Source organism: Perca fluviatilis, chromosome 11 (genome assembly GCF_010015445.1).
Source record: "Perca fluviatilis chromosome 11, GENO_Pfluv_1.0, whole genome shotgun sequence".
Lineage (NCBI taxonomy): Eukaryota > Metazoa > Chordata > Actinopteri > Perciformes > Percidae > Perca > Perca fluviatilis.
Genome location: NC_053122.1, coordinates 37,779,780 through 37,799,457, shown reverse-complemented (window position 1 = coordinate 37,799,457; position 19,678 = coordinate 37,779,780). Strand labels below are relative to the sequence as shown.

General features: G+C 43.0%; 1 protein-coding gene across 6 annotated transcripts in view; it reads left to right on the top strand.

The window, feature by feature from the left end:
• The window catches only part of LOC120567663 (partitioning defective 3 homolog), a 351,607-nt gene that overhangs the window by 176,076 nt on the left and 155,853 nt on the right, over positions 1-19,678 (top strand). For 2 of the 6 annotated variants that reach the window (XM_039814623.1, XM_039814625.1), the window contains exons 6-11: positions 2,411-2,502; positions 5,323-5,334; positions 7,316-7,399; positions 9,945-10,070; positions 12,454-12,869; positions 18,417-18,556. In XM_039814623.1, the coding sequence (XP_039670557.1) occupies positions 2,411-2,502; positions 5,323-5,334; positions 7,316-7,399; positions 9,945-10,070; positions 12,454-12,869; positions 18,417-18,556 (870 nt within the window). The remainder of the gene's footprint in view (positions 1-2,410; positions 2,503-5,322; positions 5,335-7,315; positions 7,400-9,944; positions 10,071-12,453; positions 12,870-18,416; positions 18,557-19,678) is intronic. The other 4 variants (XM_039814628.1, XM_039814624.1, XM_039814626.1 and 1 more) reach the window with 3 other exon arrangements.

The following is a 19,678-nucleotide window of genomic DNA, read 5'->3' as shown; positions in this document are numbered from 1 at the left end:
GTATTTAGGTTTACATTTTATTGTTATTTGAACAGCTGAGCATTTAATCATGAACCAGGTGAAGAAACCGGTTTATTATTTATTTGATTTTGCAACTGTTTCTATGAAACTACTTGTGACATGTCATATTTGATTTGGGCTTTGAGTGAACATTTGCTCTCACTTCGCGGAAAAAAATATCGGGATATATATCGTATATCGATATTCAGCCAAAATATATCGGGATATGACTTTTGGTCCATATCGCCCAGCCCTAGTTGGTGGAAGTAATTACACATGAATGAGCACATATTTGTGAAAGAACAAAGGGGTTTTTGCTGAGAATCAGCTCAAAAAATTACACAATGTAGGTTTAACATGATCCCGAGATGTAAAAAAAAAAACGATGACAGACAAAACCCATTTCTCGGTAAAGACTCGGTAAACTCCCCTTGTACCGTAGATAAGTCGGGACCTATGAAAGTATCTCTTTGTTGTCAGCGTTAAAACGTTGCTGACAGTTGATTAAGGAAAGTGTATTGTAAAAGAAAGCTGCCCGTGAGACTTGTTGTTTGTGTTTCCGTGGTGACAGTCTGCACTTTAAGCTGCAGAGGACGACTTCTAAACTGAAAGACGGCAGTCACAAGTCCTTGCACACTGTTTCTCACACATGCACACACTCACTCACTTCCCTGTGGCTGTCCATCCTGCAGACACCCAAAGTGTCATGGCAACTGTACGGCAGCCACGGTAACGGCAGGCTCATTTTCATACTGATGAGGCGGCCGGTTGCCGAGGATGCTCGCGCTGCTGCTGTTCTGTCTCTCCTCTCCGGTGTCGCCCTGCAATTTTAATGACCGTCTTTCTTTGCTTCTCATTTCCCTCCTCTTGCTCTCAGTGTCTCCTGTCTGAGTGCAAGTGTGCGTTTGTGTGTACCTATCAGAAGTCTCAGTCAAACAGAGCAAGCATCCACAGTTGATACAAGAGGAGAACAAAGGCATGTGTCAATTTTGAATACCGAATCCTTTCTAAAGGGCGTGTATTTTTAACACCTGTGGAAGGCCTCCACCCATCCGCTCGTCTTGGCTTCTTCAGCTCAGCAGCCTAGCCTACTCGTTAGCTGCTGAAAGGTACCAGGCATGGGCCGCTGTGATAACCTTCAGCAAAAACATCACGCTTTCACCGTATTGAGGTATTGCAGTTACAGCTTTGAAATGTATTTGTAACACTTTATATCATCACTAATAAATAGTAAATTGGTAGTACATGAAACTTTAGTTCATCGTTGCTTTACTGTTAACCAACTGATAAATGATATGATGAATTATAATGGAGGTGGCAGTAGCTGAGTCTGTAGGGAGTTGGGTTGGGAACTGGAGGGTTGCAGGTTCAAGTCCCCATACGGACCAAAGTATGGAGGTGAACTGGTAGCTGGAGATGGTGAACTGGTAGCTGGAGAGGTGCCAGTTCACCTCCTGGGCACTGCTCTTGAGCAAGGCACCCAACCCTCAACCGCGGGCACCTCACTCTGACATCTCTCCATTAGTGCATGTAGAGGTACTGAGCATGTGTGTGTAATTCAGACCTGTGTGGAATGTGTGTAATAATAACAGACAGAAAACATTTCACCTTGCGGGATTAATAAAGTATACATTATTATTATTATTATTATTATTATTATTAATAATGTTTACTAATTATTAGTAATATTATCATTTGTCATGTTATCATTAGTTTAGTGGCATATAAAATAAGTTAATAATAAATGTTTAAAGATGCTTTGAAAAGTACTAATTAACCATTAACAGGGAATTCTACTCATCAGATGCAATTTTATAATAGCCATCCAAATAATGTTTGACATTTTACAAAACATTTCTTAATTATAAACAAATACTTCATAACATCTATAAAATTATATGATGTGAGCAACAATAAACTGTTCAAAAAACACAACTTATAGCATAACTAATAATTAGTAAACATCATTCATTGTCATTTTGTTGTTAGTTAACAGTAAAATAACTCTAAACTTAAGTTTAATTAACTATCAATTAGCCATTTATTAGCAGTGGTTATTATAAAGTGTTACCAAACACCGTGCACACTGACAGGCTGAGGGGTTTCTAAAGTGCACTTTCGGTCTTTGACAAAAAAACAAACCGCTCATACCTTAGCAACGGTATGACGGAAAAGTTTAGAGGTTTTGAAACGGTGACTTTGTTAAACCGCGGTATACCTTGAAACCGGTAACCTGCCCATGCCTAAAAGCAACTTGAGATTTTGAAGGTTGGGGATATCTCTTGTAATATAAAAGTCATGAATCAGCGTCAAAGCCACTTGTTGTTGAATGAACATAGCGGTGAAGAACAGGGAGAACATTCTCTGAAGCTGTCTCACTCTTCCTCTGCCTGTCTGTGCTTTGTTCCAGGAGGACGAGGCCAGAGAAGAAGAAAACGGCAGGATCGAGCCGGTTGGCCGGGCCGACTCGTGCATGGACCACAACCCTGTCAGGTCACTAGAGTAAGTCCTTCAGTCCTGGCTCAGCTCCGCCCCTTTCTGCCTCTCTGGGTCCTCGCAACCCTGCTGGACCCCAATAACCTGCTGATCACATTGCTGAACATTCAAGCAGATTTATTACAAAAATCACCATTTGGGAAAAGTAACACCGAACTAAGGCTGGGCGATAATTCAATATGATAATATATCGTCTTCCAATGGAATCATATCATGATGAAATCATATATCATGATATACAATAACGTCAAAAAAGATAATAACAAACACATACTAATCAATGTTTTCAGAAAATCTGTCGTGAAACATTTTGAGGGAATATCATTTGAAGAATTGCATACAGTGCCTTGCGAAAGTATTCGGCCCCCTTGAACTTTTCGACCTTTTGCCACATTTCAGGCCTCAAACATAAAGATATAAAACTGTAATTTTTTTGTGAAGAATCAACAACAAGTGGGACACAATCATGAAGTGGAACGAAATTTATTGGATATTTCAAACCTTTTAAACAAATAAAAAACTGAAATATTGGGCGTGCAAAATTATTCAGCCCCCTTAAGTTAATACTTTGTAGCGCCACCTTTTGCTGCGATTACAGCTGTAAGCGTCGGGGTATGTTCCTATCAGTTTTGCACATCGAGACTGACATTTTTGCCCATTCCTCCTTGCAAAACAGCTTGAGCTCAGTGAGGTTGGATGGAGAGCGTTTGTGAACAGCAGTTTTCAGTTCTTTCCACAGATTCTCGATTGGATTCAGGTCTGGACTTTGACTTGGCCCTTCTAACACCTGGATATGTTTATTTGTGAACCATTCCATTGTAGATTTTGCTTTATGTTTTGGATCATTGTCTTGTTGGAAGACAAATCTCCGTCCCAGTCTCAGGTCTTTTGCAGACTCAATTTTAACCATCTTCCCTGTCCCTGCTGAAGAAAAGCAGGCCCAAACCATGATGCTGCCACCACCATGTTTGACAGTGGGGAAGGTGTGTTCAGGGTGATGAGCTGTGTTGCTTTTACGCCAAACATAACGTTTTGCATTGTTGCCAAAAAGTTTGATTTTGGTTTCATCTGACCACAGCACCTTCTTCCACATGTTTGGTGTGTCTCCCAGGTGGCTTTTGGCAAACTTTAAAGGACACTTTTTATGGATATCTTTAAGAAATGGCTTTCTTCTTGCCACTCTTCCATAAAGGCCAGATTTGTGCAGTATACGACTGATTGTTGTCCTATGGACAGAGTCTCCCACCTCAGCTGTAGATCTCTGCAGTTCATCCAGAGTGATCATGGGCCTCTTGGCTGCATCTCTGATCAGTCTTCTCATTGTATGAGCTGAAAGTTTAGAGGGACGGCCGGGTCTTCGTAGATTTGTAGTGGTCTGATACTCCTTCCATTTCAATATTATCGCTTGCACAGTGCTCCTTGGGATGTTTAAAGCTTGGGAAATCTTTTTGTATCCAAATCCGGCTTTAAACTTCTCCACAACAGTATCTCGGACCTGCCTGGTGTGTTCCTTGTTCTTCATGATGCTCTCTGCGCTTTACACGGACCTCTGAGACTATCACAGAGCAGGTGCATTTATACGGAGACTTGATTACACACAGCTGGATTCTATTTATCATCATTAGTCATTTAGGTCAACATTGGATCATTCAGAGATCCTCACTGAACTTCTGGAGAGAGTTTGCTGCACTGAAAGTAAAGGGGCTGAATAATTTTGCACGCCCACTTTTTCAGTTTTTTATTTGTTAAAAAAGTTTGAAATAGCCAATGAATTTCGTTCCACTTCATAATTGGGACCCACTTGTTGTTGATTCTTCACAAAAAATTACAGTTTTATATCTTTACGTTTGAGGCCTGAAATGTGGCAAAAGGTCGAAACGTTCAAGGGGGCCGAATACTTTCGCAAGGCACTGTATATTGTATAATATTACTTGAAACTGTTTTTCCACATTACTGATGATTACTTATCTAAAATCTCACTGTAAAAAAATATTTTGTGAGAGCACCAATAGTCAACACGACAATATCGTTGCACTATGGGCATGGATGGATTTGGTAAAGCGTATCGTGATATCTGATTGTCTCCGTAGCGCCCAGCCCTACGTCTGAATCATTCCTATTTGTGCAGATGTTTTTTATTGACATTTCCTGGATGTCTTGGGCTTTTTTCAAATGGATCGAGATTTGAAATGAAACCCGTGTGTGTCACCACGCCTGCATAACCCTAAAAATAAATTCTGTGTTAACACAAATCCTGTCCTCTTTTGTAGTTTTGGCCATCATTGTATCCAACTGACTCATGTTCTAGATAAGATGAGATACAACTTTGTCTGTTCACACAGAAAAAATGATTGCATCGTCTGCTCCAACAATCAGCAGATAACATTAAAAACACAAACATAAAAAAAAACATCTGTATGGTCACTCAACAAACACCTGCTGACACACCTTTCCGACACACACACACACACCACAATTATAACCAGTAGGAAGGATGATGGCCAAAACTATGAAGAAACAATAATGCTCAGCTTGTCTGAAACTAGATGTTGCCTTCAAAGGTACCCTGGGTAAATCAGCTCCCTCCTGCCTTTCTCTACATAATGCGTACGTTGAAGGTAGACCAGCAGGTTCTGTACTGTAATCCAGGTTTGTTTGTTGAAAATCTCATTTCAACCCTGCATCCTGATTTACATAATTCTCTTTTGTGGGAGTGAAATGATCCTCGCCTCGCCATCGGCGCTCTCCCACGCACTAACCCATTCAGCTCCTCTTATTAACAACTGTGTTTTGTTTTGTTGTTTTTGCTCCGTTGCATGCTTCCAGTTTAATATGCAGGTATGGTATTGTTATTATTCCTATGATTTCCCAGAGACTTCTCCCACCTCTTAGTTGTCAACAAGGGGCCCATTTTCCCCGAGCTAATCATAGTCATTGTATCAAAGCTGTAGGCAGATTAGATCTGGCATCTTGTAAAATGTGCCTGTGTTCAGATGTTTTCCAGCCAAACAGACTAACAGGTGAAGAACGCTGCCTCGGAAAAAGCAAATAGCTGGGACTGTGTTTTGTGCTTTTAAAGGGTCAAAGGATGTCATCAGCAATATCTACAGCAGTTTGCCCATTTAATGGGAATCACCTACAGGACCAGGCACTGACCCTCAACATGTACAAAACTGCAAGTCAAAGTGTTGAATTTGACTTAACTTTTTAATTTCAAATGCGTCGTGATGTTATTTTTCTGAGGTGGGCTGTGATTGGCTGCTGATTGGCTGCGACGTGGCACAAAAATCGAGACGTGATACTGTAGCTACACGCAGCATCGTCAACGCCTCACACCAGGGTTTCCGCAGGGTCTTAAAAAGACTTGAGACTTTTAAGCGTCCATGTAGCGGCAACTTCTTCTGTGGTGTAGTTCTTCCTTTTGATAGTCCAAATATAATTTCCTGTATATGTACGGATTATTATTACGCCGTGTCGCTTTTTTTCAATTTGAATACATTTATTCACTTTGCAAGTACTTTTGTAAAATTTTGTTAAATGTTGTGATATACAGTAGCTCTTAAATGTCATTCATAAAGGTCTTAAATTTGACTTGTTGAAACCTGCAGAAACCCTGTCGCTCACCAAGCGTGTCTATTTGAACACTTGTGGTAGAGCTGTAATCGGGCCTTAAAAGTTCGGCCCGACAAGGCCCGAGCCCGACAGAATTGGGCCAGAGCCTGACAAGTACATTTTGATTGACGTTTACAGTCCGACATTATTCAAATGTGCGCACGCACGCACACACAGCTCTTTTGCCTTTTGTCAAGAATGAGTCATTTATTCATGACTAACGGAGGCTATCGGCCACTTGGAAGTTGGAACAAAGAAATAAAAGAAGTCCTCCAGAGGCCAGCCTTCGTTTCTCCTCCTCAGCATCCATTTTCGCGCTAATCGAAACGCATCACCTGACCGCTCATTTACAGCGCAACCCGGAGCGCAAGACCGAGCCCGCCCCGAGCCCGCCCCGAGCCTGCCCCGAGCCCAGCCCGAGCCCTCCCCGAGCCCAGCCCGAGCCCGCCCCGAGCCCAGCCCGAGCCCTCCCCCGAGGCCCCCCCGAGCCCAGCCCGAGGCCCGCCCGGGCCGAGCCCGAGCCCAGCCCGAGCCCTCCCCAAGCACAGCCCGAGCCCGCCCAGGCACAGCCCGAGCCCGCCCCGAGCCCGTGTAAAATAATAGAAATTAAGACCGTAGGGTTCGGGCAAAGATCTTCAGCTCTAACTTGTGGTTCGTGGTGCATTTCAGCTGCTTACATCTACACATAGGATGAACGACATCTAAGACTTAGGACAGTATTTCACTTTGTAGGTACGTGTCTTGATGTGTGTTGAACACTTGTGTCAGACAACAGCATCGTTGGAGGATTGTAGTTTTTTTTCCCCTGTCAAAGGATAAATATGCAACATCGTGTAGTTCAATTCAGCTGCATCCCTAAAATAATTTCAGTTCGCAGGTTCACTTTGACGATTGACTTGAGTCTAAATTGTGTGTGAGGATTCTCTGAGTGTTTCTGGTTATCCCTTACTTGTGTTTGATTTATTTGGATTGCTTTGTTCTATTGTCTTTTTGTGTTAATCTCCTCCAACACCTTCTTCTTTCAGTTTGTTTTATTGACATGCCTCTGTTGTCATCATCTCGTTTCTTTCACCATCATCTCATTTCTTGTTTTGTTTCTCCTCTCCTCTTCCTCTCCTCTCCTCTCCTCTCCTCTCCTCTCCTCTCCTCTCCTCTCCACCCGTCCACCCTGGTCCCTCTCCGTCATCCATCCGTCACCGTCTCCCAGAGACATAGTCAAACTGGTGGAGGTGTCAAACGACGGTGGGCCCCTGGGAATCCACGTGGTGCCTTTCAGTGGCAGGGACCGCAGGTAAACCTATCCAGAGCAGAGCCACGGTGCTGTTCAAACAAGTTGGAGGAGAGTAAAGGAGAGGAGCAGACAGAACTGGTGGCCACGGGGCCTTAAACCCATCATAGTGGTCAAACACATGTCTCAGTGAACAACTTAAACCCTAATCAGATCTCTTTAAGTCTTTGTGTTTAGGTTTATAGAAGACAGGGTTACTGTACTAGTCTAGTGCACAATACATAATATAATGTGTATGTGCTGTATCAAATACAATCCCAGTTTTCTCTATTTAGTCTTTACATTTACAGTTCTCTACGTTAACTAGCTGTGTTTGACTGGAGAGAGGTTAGTTTTGCTACCATTTGGTCTTTGTTCTTTTTTTATTTTTTTATTTTTTTACACATTTAGATGAAGAAAAAATAAGAGATTTAGCTCATGATTCATCAGCCTCAATTGTAGACTAATTGTAGAAATGAATTTGCTTTTGTTGCAATTGGTTTCTTGTTAAAAAAAATACGTCTGCAAAAACACTGGAGAGAAGTGTGCTGCATCACCTGACACGCAAACACACACGCATACCGGACATTCCTCCATGATGCCCATGTGTAATCACTTCATCACTCGCACAAAACCAATGACACACACACACACACACACACACACACACACACACACACACACACACACACACACACACACACACACACACACACACACACACAGGTTTGCATTGTCGGCATCATGAAGCCATTTGCCAGTTTACTGTGATCAATCATGCTTGTTTAGGGTTTGCAGGTGACTGTCATATTTCTCTCTGGCTGCTGTCACATCAGCTTTACATGATACAAAGGATACGTTGAGCAGTGCACGCACACACAGACACACACACACACACACCCATAAAACACAATCAAAAGCACACATACACAGCTGGAACAAAGCTGTGAAGGAATTAGAGGAATTTCACATCTGGTTTATATATACCCAGAGGCAGTTTTTGGGGGTTGTGATCCAAGTCATGCGGCTTTTCAAAGTTACAGCAGTAATCCAGTTTTTTTTAACTTTTTTTTTCCAGCATAGTTGATTGTATAACATTTACATGGGGTTCCTTCTCTTTATTGAAAGCATTTTAAAAGTGTATGAGACTAGTTTTAGATGGGTCTAATGCAGTGTTCCTGCCAGCAGCACAGAGCCTGTCAGAGAACTGTCTTCATGTACGACTCTGCCCCGAGACTCCCAAATACCATCAGTGACTACAAACTCACTGTCGCGCTTTATTGAAAATCAAGATCACTTTTCTCACTGCCCGACTTAATCAACCTAAAAGCACATTTATAATGCACTTTTCTTTTATTGGGGAAATGTCAGGGTAGGCGTTATCCCAAGATTGAGTTGCCCAGCTTTCATCAGAGAAATAGCTCCTCCACAGCAAATCACATTGCGTTCTCACTCAAATTCAATCAGCGGAATTGTCTCTGAACTTTTTCAACTCCTGAACTTTTCTGCCCTCTCTGTGATCACATTTCCATTCATATTGAATTATATAAGCCTTAGGCATGGGCGAGTATTAAACCCTAAAACCAACCCAATTCACCTAGGTGACACTCGCTCGTATTACCTCAGAAAAGCCTCGATACACACGGACACAGACTATATACAGAGGAAGACTCGATTATGCTGGCCCCATCTTTCCTACCCGCGGTTGATTTTCTTCCTCAGACTCAGATCCATAATCCGCCAAGCGCCGTTTCAGGTGGAGTTAGCCTCTCGCTGCGGCATAAGCCAGTTTGCCACACAGGATTACAGGGCGACAACGGTTGCAGCTCAGCACGGTTGAAGGGCTACAGGGCGATAGACCAGCCTCGCTCCAATTCGCCTATTCCTATCGCTGTTTAATGCTGCCGCTTTCTGTCGCTCTCTGAAAGCGCTTTATTTATGTTTCTGCTTAGAAAAAGGGACGCAGGAGCCCTCGGGGTTAGAAAATTAACACCTGCAAAGCATCGACTCGGGCAGAACTACAGTGGAGTTTGTCGATGCGTTGATTGTCTTTGAATAGATGCCTCCCCCACACAGCCTCTAAAGCACCCACTGCTTTCTCTCACAAGCCTCGGTGGCACGCTGATTAAGCAAATGACAGGAGCATACCGCACACTCTTTTCAAGTATCTTTTTTAGCAATTAGTCATAGCTCTATTTTTTTGACCGGGAAAAGCTTTTCATTAACATGGCACACAGTGATTCCTTAACCATAACAACAGGGAGGTTAGGGTATTCAATGATTAATTGTTGTAGTAGTGATACTATAGAATCCATAGAACAACAAAGCATTTCATGTGAAAAAAGCATAGAGTGGAATATACAAAGAGTTCCTAAATTTTTTTTTATTTTTATTTTTTTACTTCGTACACCAATTCTGAGTATTTTTTTGGCAGGGGTTTGGAAGTGTAATTATGTTCAAAGAAAGTTACAGTATTTGTAATTTCCAGTATAGTGCACTCTGTCTGGCCACATTGAATCCACTGACATCGCCTTGCATTGTGCTGACTTGGACCTTTGGACCTTTTCAGGACTCTTGGCTTGTTGGTCAAGCGTCTGGAGAAGGGAGGCAAAGCCGAGCAACAGGGCCTCTTCCAGGAGAATGACTGTATCATCTGTATCAATAACGGAGACCTGCGAAACATCCGCTTTGAACAGTAAGACAGCAGCTCTGCTCCGGTGCTCCCTGGACTTCGTGTGTGGTTGGCTTTTTTTGGACCTTGGCTTCCTCCCTGGTCCTATACCTCCAGTCCTAAACCCTTCTTTTGGCTGTTCTCCTCTCTTCCTCATGCCTTCGTGACCCTCCTCTCTGCACTGCTGCCAGTGCACAGACTCCTCCGCTGCCGGTCCCTGTGCTAAGCTAACCTTTTACCTATTTAACTCCTGTAGGTCGACTCGCACCCTCAACCGCTGCAGTGGTCCCTGCAATCCTCGCAGCCTTTATTCCCATGTCAGGGTTTCACCCAGTGTAATTGCATGCCTGGTGGTCCACTGGGCCTAATTTGCCCCCCCACCAGGCCTAAGCAACTGGGAATTATTATTATTTATTTATAGTATTTTTTAAAGTACAGTTACAGAGCAGCTTGGTTTGGACACACTTTCCCATTCAAATGAAATGAATGAAAATGAAATGAGAAAACGCATCCTAACTTTTGACTGGTATTGTATTTTCAAATCTCCAGTTAGCTTTTGGCACCGTCTTTAATGTAGGGCCCTATGGGATCGGTATTATAGCTTTTTTTAAATTCTCAATTTTGCAATATCACAGGCTCTACATTAGTCATCAGTCTGTGACCGGCCCCAGCCGGGCCTTCGTTAAAAAAAAATAAAACAAATTAAGAACTATTCTGGGGGAAAGCCTGCCTGTGTTTCAGTAACTGCTCGGCTGGAATCCTAATGTAACACCTCCCTCGCTCTCCATCGGAAGGAATGGACAACGCACTCCTAACCTCCACAGCCTCTGCTTTCCTGCTCTGTTCACAGGCTTTCATTACCTGCCTAACCCAACCCCAACCCCCCCACCCTCCCCCCGCTGCATGCTGCCTATATCATGTTACCTGCTGAATCCAATTTCAGAAATTCAGTGATGCATACATGTGTTTGATTTGATACTGTAAATGTATACAGGAGTAAATACATGTATGTTATCAGGTTCAGTATACAATTCAAATGTGATGCATAAACAGTCATGCACAGAACAGTCCACACATGAGCATATGCAGGTGTGTCATGGTGATGCGTTTCTGTCTCATGGGACTTCACATGCAGTGATCTAAACGGTTGGTTCACCCAAATTATTAAAAAGAAAGACATGAAACAAAAACGAAATGTTTCCACTTACCTCTTATCTTGCTAGTATCTAGCCATCTTTGAAGTGTCTATCTCTAAGATTTCCATCGCCATGTTAATCAGCCCAATACAAGGGAGCAATATCTCTTTCACCAAACACTGTCCCTGTAAATTGGATAATGCAAAAAAGAAAAAAATACATGCTGTAAAGAGTTTCTAGCAAAGGGACTATTTCTAGAAATAGAAATAGATTCAATATTCACCTGCATTGGAGTGGAGGCAGAAATCAACTTTATCAACAGACAATCAAAGCAAAACTCACTGTGATTAAGTGAGAAATAATATGATACTTTGGGTGAACATCCCGGTCAGTTTATGGTGTCCCAGTCAACCCTGCTGCAAGTAACAGGTGGGGATAAGGCTTTATAGATAGTGTTGTTACAAGGGCATCAACAGTTGCTCTCTGCATTTAACAGTATTTTTTTTTTATAAGGGAGAGGATTACATCTTGTCTGCTTCTGAAATTATAAAGATGCCAAGACAAGACCCACATTGAAGGTTATTAGTAGATGGGAAAAAATGGACCTGGATTTTCACAACCAAATTCTCTGGGGTGGTGGGGGGCAATATAAATTCTGGGGCCCCAGCATTTTCCAGAACGTCTGTGCAGCTGTCGGGGTGCGAGGGAAGAAGAGCCATACCAAAGTCTGCTTTATTGAAACAGGTGGGGCTAACAAGGCTCCGCTGTTTCAGGGTGCTGACAGCCAACATAAGTTTCCCTTCACACCTACTGTAGCTCACACCGAAAGGGGGTTTAGAAGAGGATTTTCTGCAAACTATCCGACAGATAGAGGTCTCCTTCATCTAGAGCCAAATGAGGGGATTATGGGATGGAGCTGTCAGGGAGGGTTCAGTCTCTTTACAGCCGCTCACGCTGGCAATAAGTATTAATTATCATGTCAGAATGTTCAGGTGGGCGAAGATGGATTTTCTATACAGTATTTTGTGTGTGTGTGTGTGTGTGTGTGTGTGTGTGTGTGTGTGTGTGTGTGTGTGTGTGTGTGTGTGTGTGTGAGAGAGAGAGTGAGAGATACAGGTAGACGGGGTGCTTCACTAGGCAAGTTTGTGCAGACAAGAACATATATACGGTATACATACAGTATATATATTCAGGGCTGAAGGCCGTTGAATAATCGACTCTCTCTCTCCATCCTTTTTCCAAATCTCTTCCTCCCGCTCTTTCTGTCCCAGAGCCCAGAACATGTTCCGCCAGGCCATGCGCTCTCCTGTCATCACGTTCCACGTGGTGCCGTCATCGATGAAGGGCAACTACGAACAGCTGTCCCACGCTGAGAGGAACCCGGCGTACGCCTCGGGTCGTTTCAGCCCAGACTCCCTGACTGGCAGCACCGTCTCTGGCGTGGACCACACCCCGCACAGGGTGTCCCGACACGGTTCCCAAACTCACCCGCACTCCCATCTGCACACTCAATCCCACGCTCACCCAGAGCAGACCGACGGCTACCCCCCTCTGGCTCACCCTGTGGTCTCTGCAGCCAAGCCGCCGACAGGCCACACGCCCTCGCCTCAGAGGGGGCTCAACGCCACGCCAACAGGAGGATTTACCAAGAAAGTTGGGAGGAGGCTCAACATCCAGCTAAAGAAAGGTGAGGAGATGAAAGGTGGGACAGAGGGCTACTTCAGACTTAAGACTTTAGACTTTGTTGTCCCCAAGAGGAAGTTCTTAGTCACAAACACCGTAAGTTATGGACGCAGCACGCTTGGGGCTCTTTCGGTGCGATTCGGGGGGTGAAGTTTCAACATTGTTGCATTTTTCATTTGGTTTGGTTTGCTTTCACACTGCACTTTGTCCAACGCACCAAACACTGTAAACACGTCAATCGGTCGGGACAGACACTTGGACAGAAAATCTGAAACTCGCCGACACTCAGAAATAGTGGAGCAACACCACATTTATACCGTCTTGGTTTTCTGGTTCTGGTTTAGTCTAATATTTTAGAAGAAGGCAAACAGTGAGCAGCTGACAGACAGTGAGAGAAGGTGAGAGATGATGATGATGTCACACAGATGACCAGCAATATGTGGTCAGAACAGCTTATGGATCTGAAAGTTATTATCCCTTAAATCATATATAAGTCTGCAAAAACCAAACGAGGCAGGTGTGAAAAGCAACCTTAAAGACAAACAAAAGTACAAACCTAACCGAATGACATGCAGACAAATAACACATCATTTAAAAAAAGAGAGAGAAAAGAGAGGCTGCAGTGCTCAGTTGAATCACATTTTATCCCCATGGGTTTCCACCAAAGAAAAGCAATTAGTCGCGAGGCACAAGAAGCATTTAAAATTGTTACATTTTTGAGAAGAATTGGGCAGTCTCCTTTTTTTTCTAGCATGGAGGGTCACTCTGCCAGTCTTGTTTAAGTGAACCTTGCATTACCTGGAGCCTCTACAGGCAGAATCAGAATCAGAAAGGGCTTTATTGCCAAGTACGTTTTTTACACATACAAGGAATTTGTCATGGTGTTACAGTCCATGGATGCTGTAAACTTAGAGACACGCTAGGAGCCTCCATTATCATTATTGTTATTGTGGAAAAAACATCTCAGGCCATACATAACGTATTACATCATTTTTGTTTTTGAAGTATGATCCCATTCTTTCCAGTCGGTCTGTGAAATTCTCATGCTTTGCATTCCTCTGGCATTCAGAAATGAGAGACATTCTCTGTATGTTCCTGGCGTTTCCAGTCCAACTAAATAAACAAGCAATGTCCCCATTCCTGGCACATCAAACACAAGTGTAGGGACTGTTTTAGTTGAGAAATGGCGCAGACAAAGAAGCATGCAGAATGTGAACAATTATGTAACAGGCTTAAAAAAAACATGCCGAGTTCAGCATGCTGATGTGAGCAGCAAATAGCGGTCCAGTAAACTGTACAGAGTATGGGAGGTGGGAATACAGAACAAAAAGCCATGTTGGGGAAAAAAACTTTGGGGACACCTTCTCTCTGTATAGGCAATGACTGACAGCTGGCCCAGGTGGTGCAAACCTCTGCCAACAGGATACCAGGTGTCGGCGCCAGGTCTCAGGGCCAGAGAGCTTGTTGCTAAGCAGCCGTTGGTCCCTGTGTGCTGTCAAATGCCACGGCAAAGAGTCTGACAGGGCTGCACCATATGCCCGTTGAAGTTTTCACCCAAACGTGTTCCCTCTCCTGGGGCTAGAATCAAGCCAGAACATAAAACATCCCAACACCCAGCTGCTTCTTATTCCATATTCCATCCCAGCTGATAGCTGTTTCCACCATCCTTTATCATAGTTCGTTTTCTCCTCACTCTCACATCTCTACTCGGTCATAATACTCGGGAAATCTCTGTGCAGGATATGTGCCAGGAGATATTCTGTTATGTTCTCAGTCAAAGATGTTATCTTTCCTCATTCCACCTTTTGTTTGCTGATGTTGGAGCAGACATTTGCAGGGATTAACGGTGTCTCCCAAGAGGCTGCTTGGCTCGTCTGTGTTGTTTTGAGTACCGACTTAAAGCCCACAGCTTTGAGCGCAGATTAAACTCCCGCATTGTTTATGTGCTTGAATCAGACACCGGTCTCGTCGCAAATCCCGGGGAATATCAAAATCAATCAAAGGATCCCATTCTGCACAGGAAATTGCTTGGGTATGTCTTAATCAAGCTAATAGGAGCTTTAACGATCCTCCTCCCTGTTTTAATGCCAGGAACACCACGGGCATTTACCGGTGACTATAATAGCGCACCTCGTCTGCCTGTGGGAAGTTGATTGGCTCATCAATGTAGCGGATTAGGTAGAGGATGTGGAACCGAATAGCTAAGTGTTCTGCTGTTCTCTGCAACAGCTCAGTCAGACAGGCAGCAAGGATTAGGACCCCTTCTCTGCTACAGCAAAGATGCTCACTATTGTTCTTATATTAACTTTGTTTTATAGTCTCACACACACGCGCACAACACACACACACACACACACACACACACACACACACACTTCTCTTATACAGCTAAAATGCTCACTATTGTTCTTATATTAACTTTGTTTTACAGTCTCACACACACACACACACACACTTTGATACAGCAAAGATGCTCATTATTGTTCTTATATTAACTTTGTTTTACAATCACAGACAGACACTTCTCTTATACAGCTAAAATGCTCACTATTGTTCTTATATTAACTGTTTTACAATCTCACACACACAGACACACACACAGAGACACACAGACACACACACTTCTCTGATACAGCAAAGATGCTCACTATTGTTCTTATATTAACTTTGTTTTACAGTCTCACACACACGCGCGCACACACACTTCTCTTATACAGCTAAAATGCTCACTATTGTTTTTATATTAACTTTGTTTTACAGTCTCACACACACACACTTCTCTGATACAGCAAAGATGCTCATTATTGTTCTTATATTAACTTTGTTTTACAATGACAGACAGACACTTCTCTTATACAGCTAAAATGCTCACTATTGTTCTTATATTAACTTTGTTTTACAATGACAGACAGACACTTCTGTTATACAGCTAAAATGGTCATTATTGTTCTTATATTAAAGGAACACGCCGACTTATTGGGAATTTAGCTTATTCACCGTAACCCCCAGAGTTAGACAAGTCGATACATACCCTTCTCATCTCCATGCGTGCTGTAAAGCTGTCTGACGGCTCCAGCGGCATCAGCCCATCACAGAACAGGCAGGTGAATGGTTCCAGTAATCCTACTGCTCCGAATAAGTGACAAAATAACGCCAACATGTTCCTATTTACATGTTGTGATTTGTAGAGTCACAGCGTGTACAAAAAACAACGCAACATGAGACACAGCCATCTTCTAACCCGTAAACAAACCGGGAACTATATTCTCAGGCGGAAGAATATAGTGCTTGGGTGGAGTGTTATGCTCGCAGCAAGCCTGTCTGAGAATATATATTCCCGGTTTGTTTACAGATAGAAGATGGCTGTGTCTCATGTTACGTTGTTTTTTGTGCACGCTGTGACTCTACAAATCACAACATGTAAATAGGAACATGTTGGCGTTATTTTGTCACTTTTGTCACAATTCAGAGCAGTAGGCTAGTTGGAACCAGTTACCTGCAGGATCTGTGCTAGGCTAAGCTAATGCTGAAGACGTCAGACAGCGTTAAAGCACACACGGAGATGAGAAGGGTATGTATGGACTAGTCTTACTCTGGGGGTTACGGTGAATAAGATAAATTCCCAATAAGTCGGCGTGTTCCTTTGACTGTTTTACAATCTCACACACACACACACACACACACACACACACACACACACACACACACACACTTCTCTGATACAGCAAAGATGCTCATTATTGTTCTTATATTAACTTTGTTCTACAGTCTCACACACACACACACACAGAGACACACACACACAAACACACACTTCTCTGATACAGCAAAGATGCTCATTATTGTTCTTATATTAACTTTGTTTTACAATATCATACACACAGATACACACACACCCACAGACACACACACACACCACCACCACCACCACACAGTTATTTGGAACAGTGTCCTTACACAGCTCTCCTTGATGAGAGCTGTCAGAGTGCAGGATGTGGCCAGGTGTAATGCTTGTGGAGGAGGGGAGACTTGAGTGCATGTTGACAGAAGTGGACATGTTGGAATAAACCACTGACACCTGAGTCCCCCTCGTAAGCCTGCACGGTGTCATCTGGTCACGCCACAGGTCCTTTCTCAGTTTCTGGTTTTAATTCAAAACTCAGGCACGTACAAGTATTAAAGGTCTAGCTAACTTACATACTCACTGGCACCATGTAATTGCATGTACTTATTACACTGTCCAGTCTCTTTTTTTGTTAAACCAATAAGTTGCCTTGCCTCACAATATATACTACTTTCATTATTTACTATGAATCTACTTGAGCTCTCTGCTGACAGGATGCACGGTTTCTCTTCATTTCCTGTATTTAACTTGCTTAATAATGGGAAATAGTTTGTTTCTAGGACTATAGATGGGACGAGATACAGGCCTGTGTGTTCCTAATGGTTCATAAACCCTACTGATGTCCTCGGGTCTAATTTGACTTAAACTCTTCCTCTGATCTTAACGATTAGTCAACATAATTCACAAGTTCTGCTTTTTAACTGAAAAAGTTGGTCTAAAATCATCAAATCAACACAAGGGTTTAAGGGGCTGCAGGTAAAACTTACAAATCTACACAAACAAAATCCCATCCGTCCACATAAACTTAGATGAATAAGATCATGTAAAGATGTTGAATACTGTAAGTACCAGGTCACACTAGAAAGTAGAGTGAGAATCATTAGCATTTTCTCTCCAAATAGGTGGCACTGGAAACTTGGTGGAGCAGGGAGGAAAGACATTGACAAAGGGTTGTGCAACACAGCTTATTGGATAGCCTTTCTTACATTTTAAACTGTCTGTTCTCTCAAAGGAACTATCCCTCAACGGTGCACATTCATGTAGTTCAAATTTAGTGAACTCTACATGTTATACGTGCACACTAACACGGTCAGTTCTGAAGCAAATTTGATAGAAAATCAAGCTAAAATTTTTATTTATTTAGAGAGAGAATTATCTTTATTGAAATAGGTCAAATATGAGATTTGATATGCTGATATGTTGGGCCTTCTCTGAAGTCCTAGAAGTCCTAGAAGGTTCCCCTCCGACATGTATGTAAAGGTAAACCTTGCTGTTGTAAATGCAGGTTACGACGTGTAACGTTAGACAGCCAATCACAGACATTCTTAGATCTTGGTAGAAGCATGCTGTGTGCTGATTGGCTCACTGACTCTGATGAGATTTCCTCCTTAGGTGTTGAAGTTGGGTATTGAATTACGAGGCATTTTTCTTTACTTTAGAGAGTACCCGACCCTATAGTATCCAATCTTTCCACGTTCCCCCTGGCAACAGCAGAAGTACCCCCTGGGGTACACATCACCCTGGGTTGGTAATCATCGGTCTACTTTATCATAAGCAGCTGAATATGAACCTATCCGTGGTAGGTTGAGCTGCAGGGCTGCAGAGGGAATAGAGGAGCGTTGGCATGGGCCTGAAGACAAACACAGATTCCATCAATAACCCCCTCTCCTCCCCTCTCCTCCCCTCTCCTCCCCTCTCCTCCCACAGGTCCCGAGGGACTCGGCTTCAGTATAACGTCCCGGGACGTTCCCATCGGCGGCTCGGCGCCCATCTATGTCAAGAACATTTTGCCTCGGGGAGCTGCCATCCAAGATGGCCGCCTCAAGGCGGGAGACAGATTGCTGGAGGTGAGAAAGTGAAAGTCGGATATTCTTTAGGAACAACCCCCTTGAGATCTGGCATTGAGGGGGGTCCCTAGTGACATAGGTATACGGCGCGATCCCAGTCAGACACAACGGTTAACAAAACAACAACAACAAACAGAGACAAAGAAGAAGAAAAGAAAATGAAAAGCATCAGGATCAGGCAATCCTAATTAAGTTCGAGGCAGAGCCGGAATTAAATTGGATGGGCAATATATCAATATTGTATCGATATCGTGATATGAGACTAGATATTGTCTTGGATTTTGGATATTGTAATATGACACGTGTTGTCTTTCCCTGCACTGTAAAACTTTTCACTGTAAATTGACAGTAATACACGGGCAGCAGCTTCGCCAGGAAACTCTTTATTTTTCAGTAAGCATACTGGTTTTAAAGTTTAAGGTATTTTAAGGTAATTCCCACCTTTTAGTTATTTTCCCAAGATGCATTGGTATTAACAGTAAATTCCTGTAATCTGTAACATTCACAGATAGTGCTGTGATGGACTCATTTAGTGTAATCTGCGGCGATGATTGGTTGTTGGATGGAACACAACCACGACGATAAATGATGTGTCACAGCGTGAAGACCCCACAAGTACTACTACTTGAAGTCCAATAGATGTGCGTTGTGTAACTAAAAACAAATGGAGCATCCTGGAATGAAATCAGAGAACATATTTTCACACTCTTATCTTGTGCAGCGAGCTGGAATAGCTTTTGAAGATGTGTTATCTCACATTGGAAACCGTCTGGTCTGCATAGCGAATTCCACTGCAACACTGAGTCTATGGGTTTATTGCACACAAGCTTAAATCCTTTCTTTTCTCATTTTAAAGCTATAGTGTGTAGTTTCTGTCTCCCCCATTCATGCCCCCCCCCCCCAACAAAACTGTCGGCGCGTCCACATGATACAAGCCTTCCCCCCCACCCCCCCTTTAAACTAATTTCTCTCCAGCGATGGAATGACTGTATGGAACTATAACTTTGTCCTAAACATGTGAGGATTGTCAGCTTTTTCTCCATTTTAAAACATTATATATTAGCAATTTGAATATTTTACCTCAGGCTAAGAAATGATTCCACGCAGCCCATTAAGAAGTGA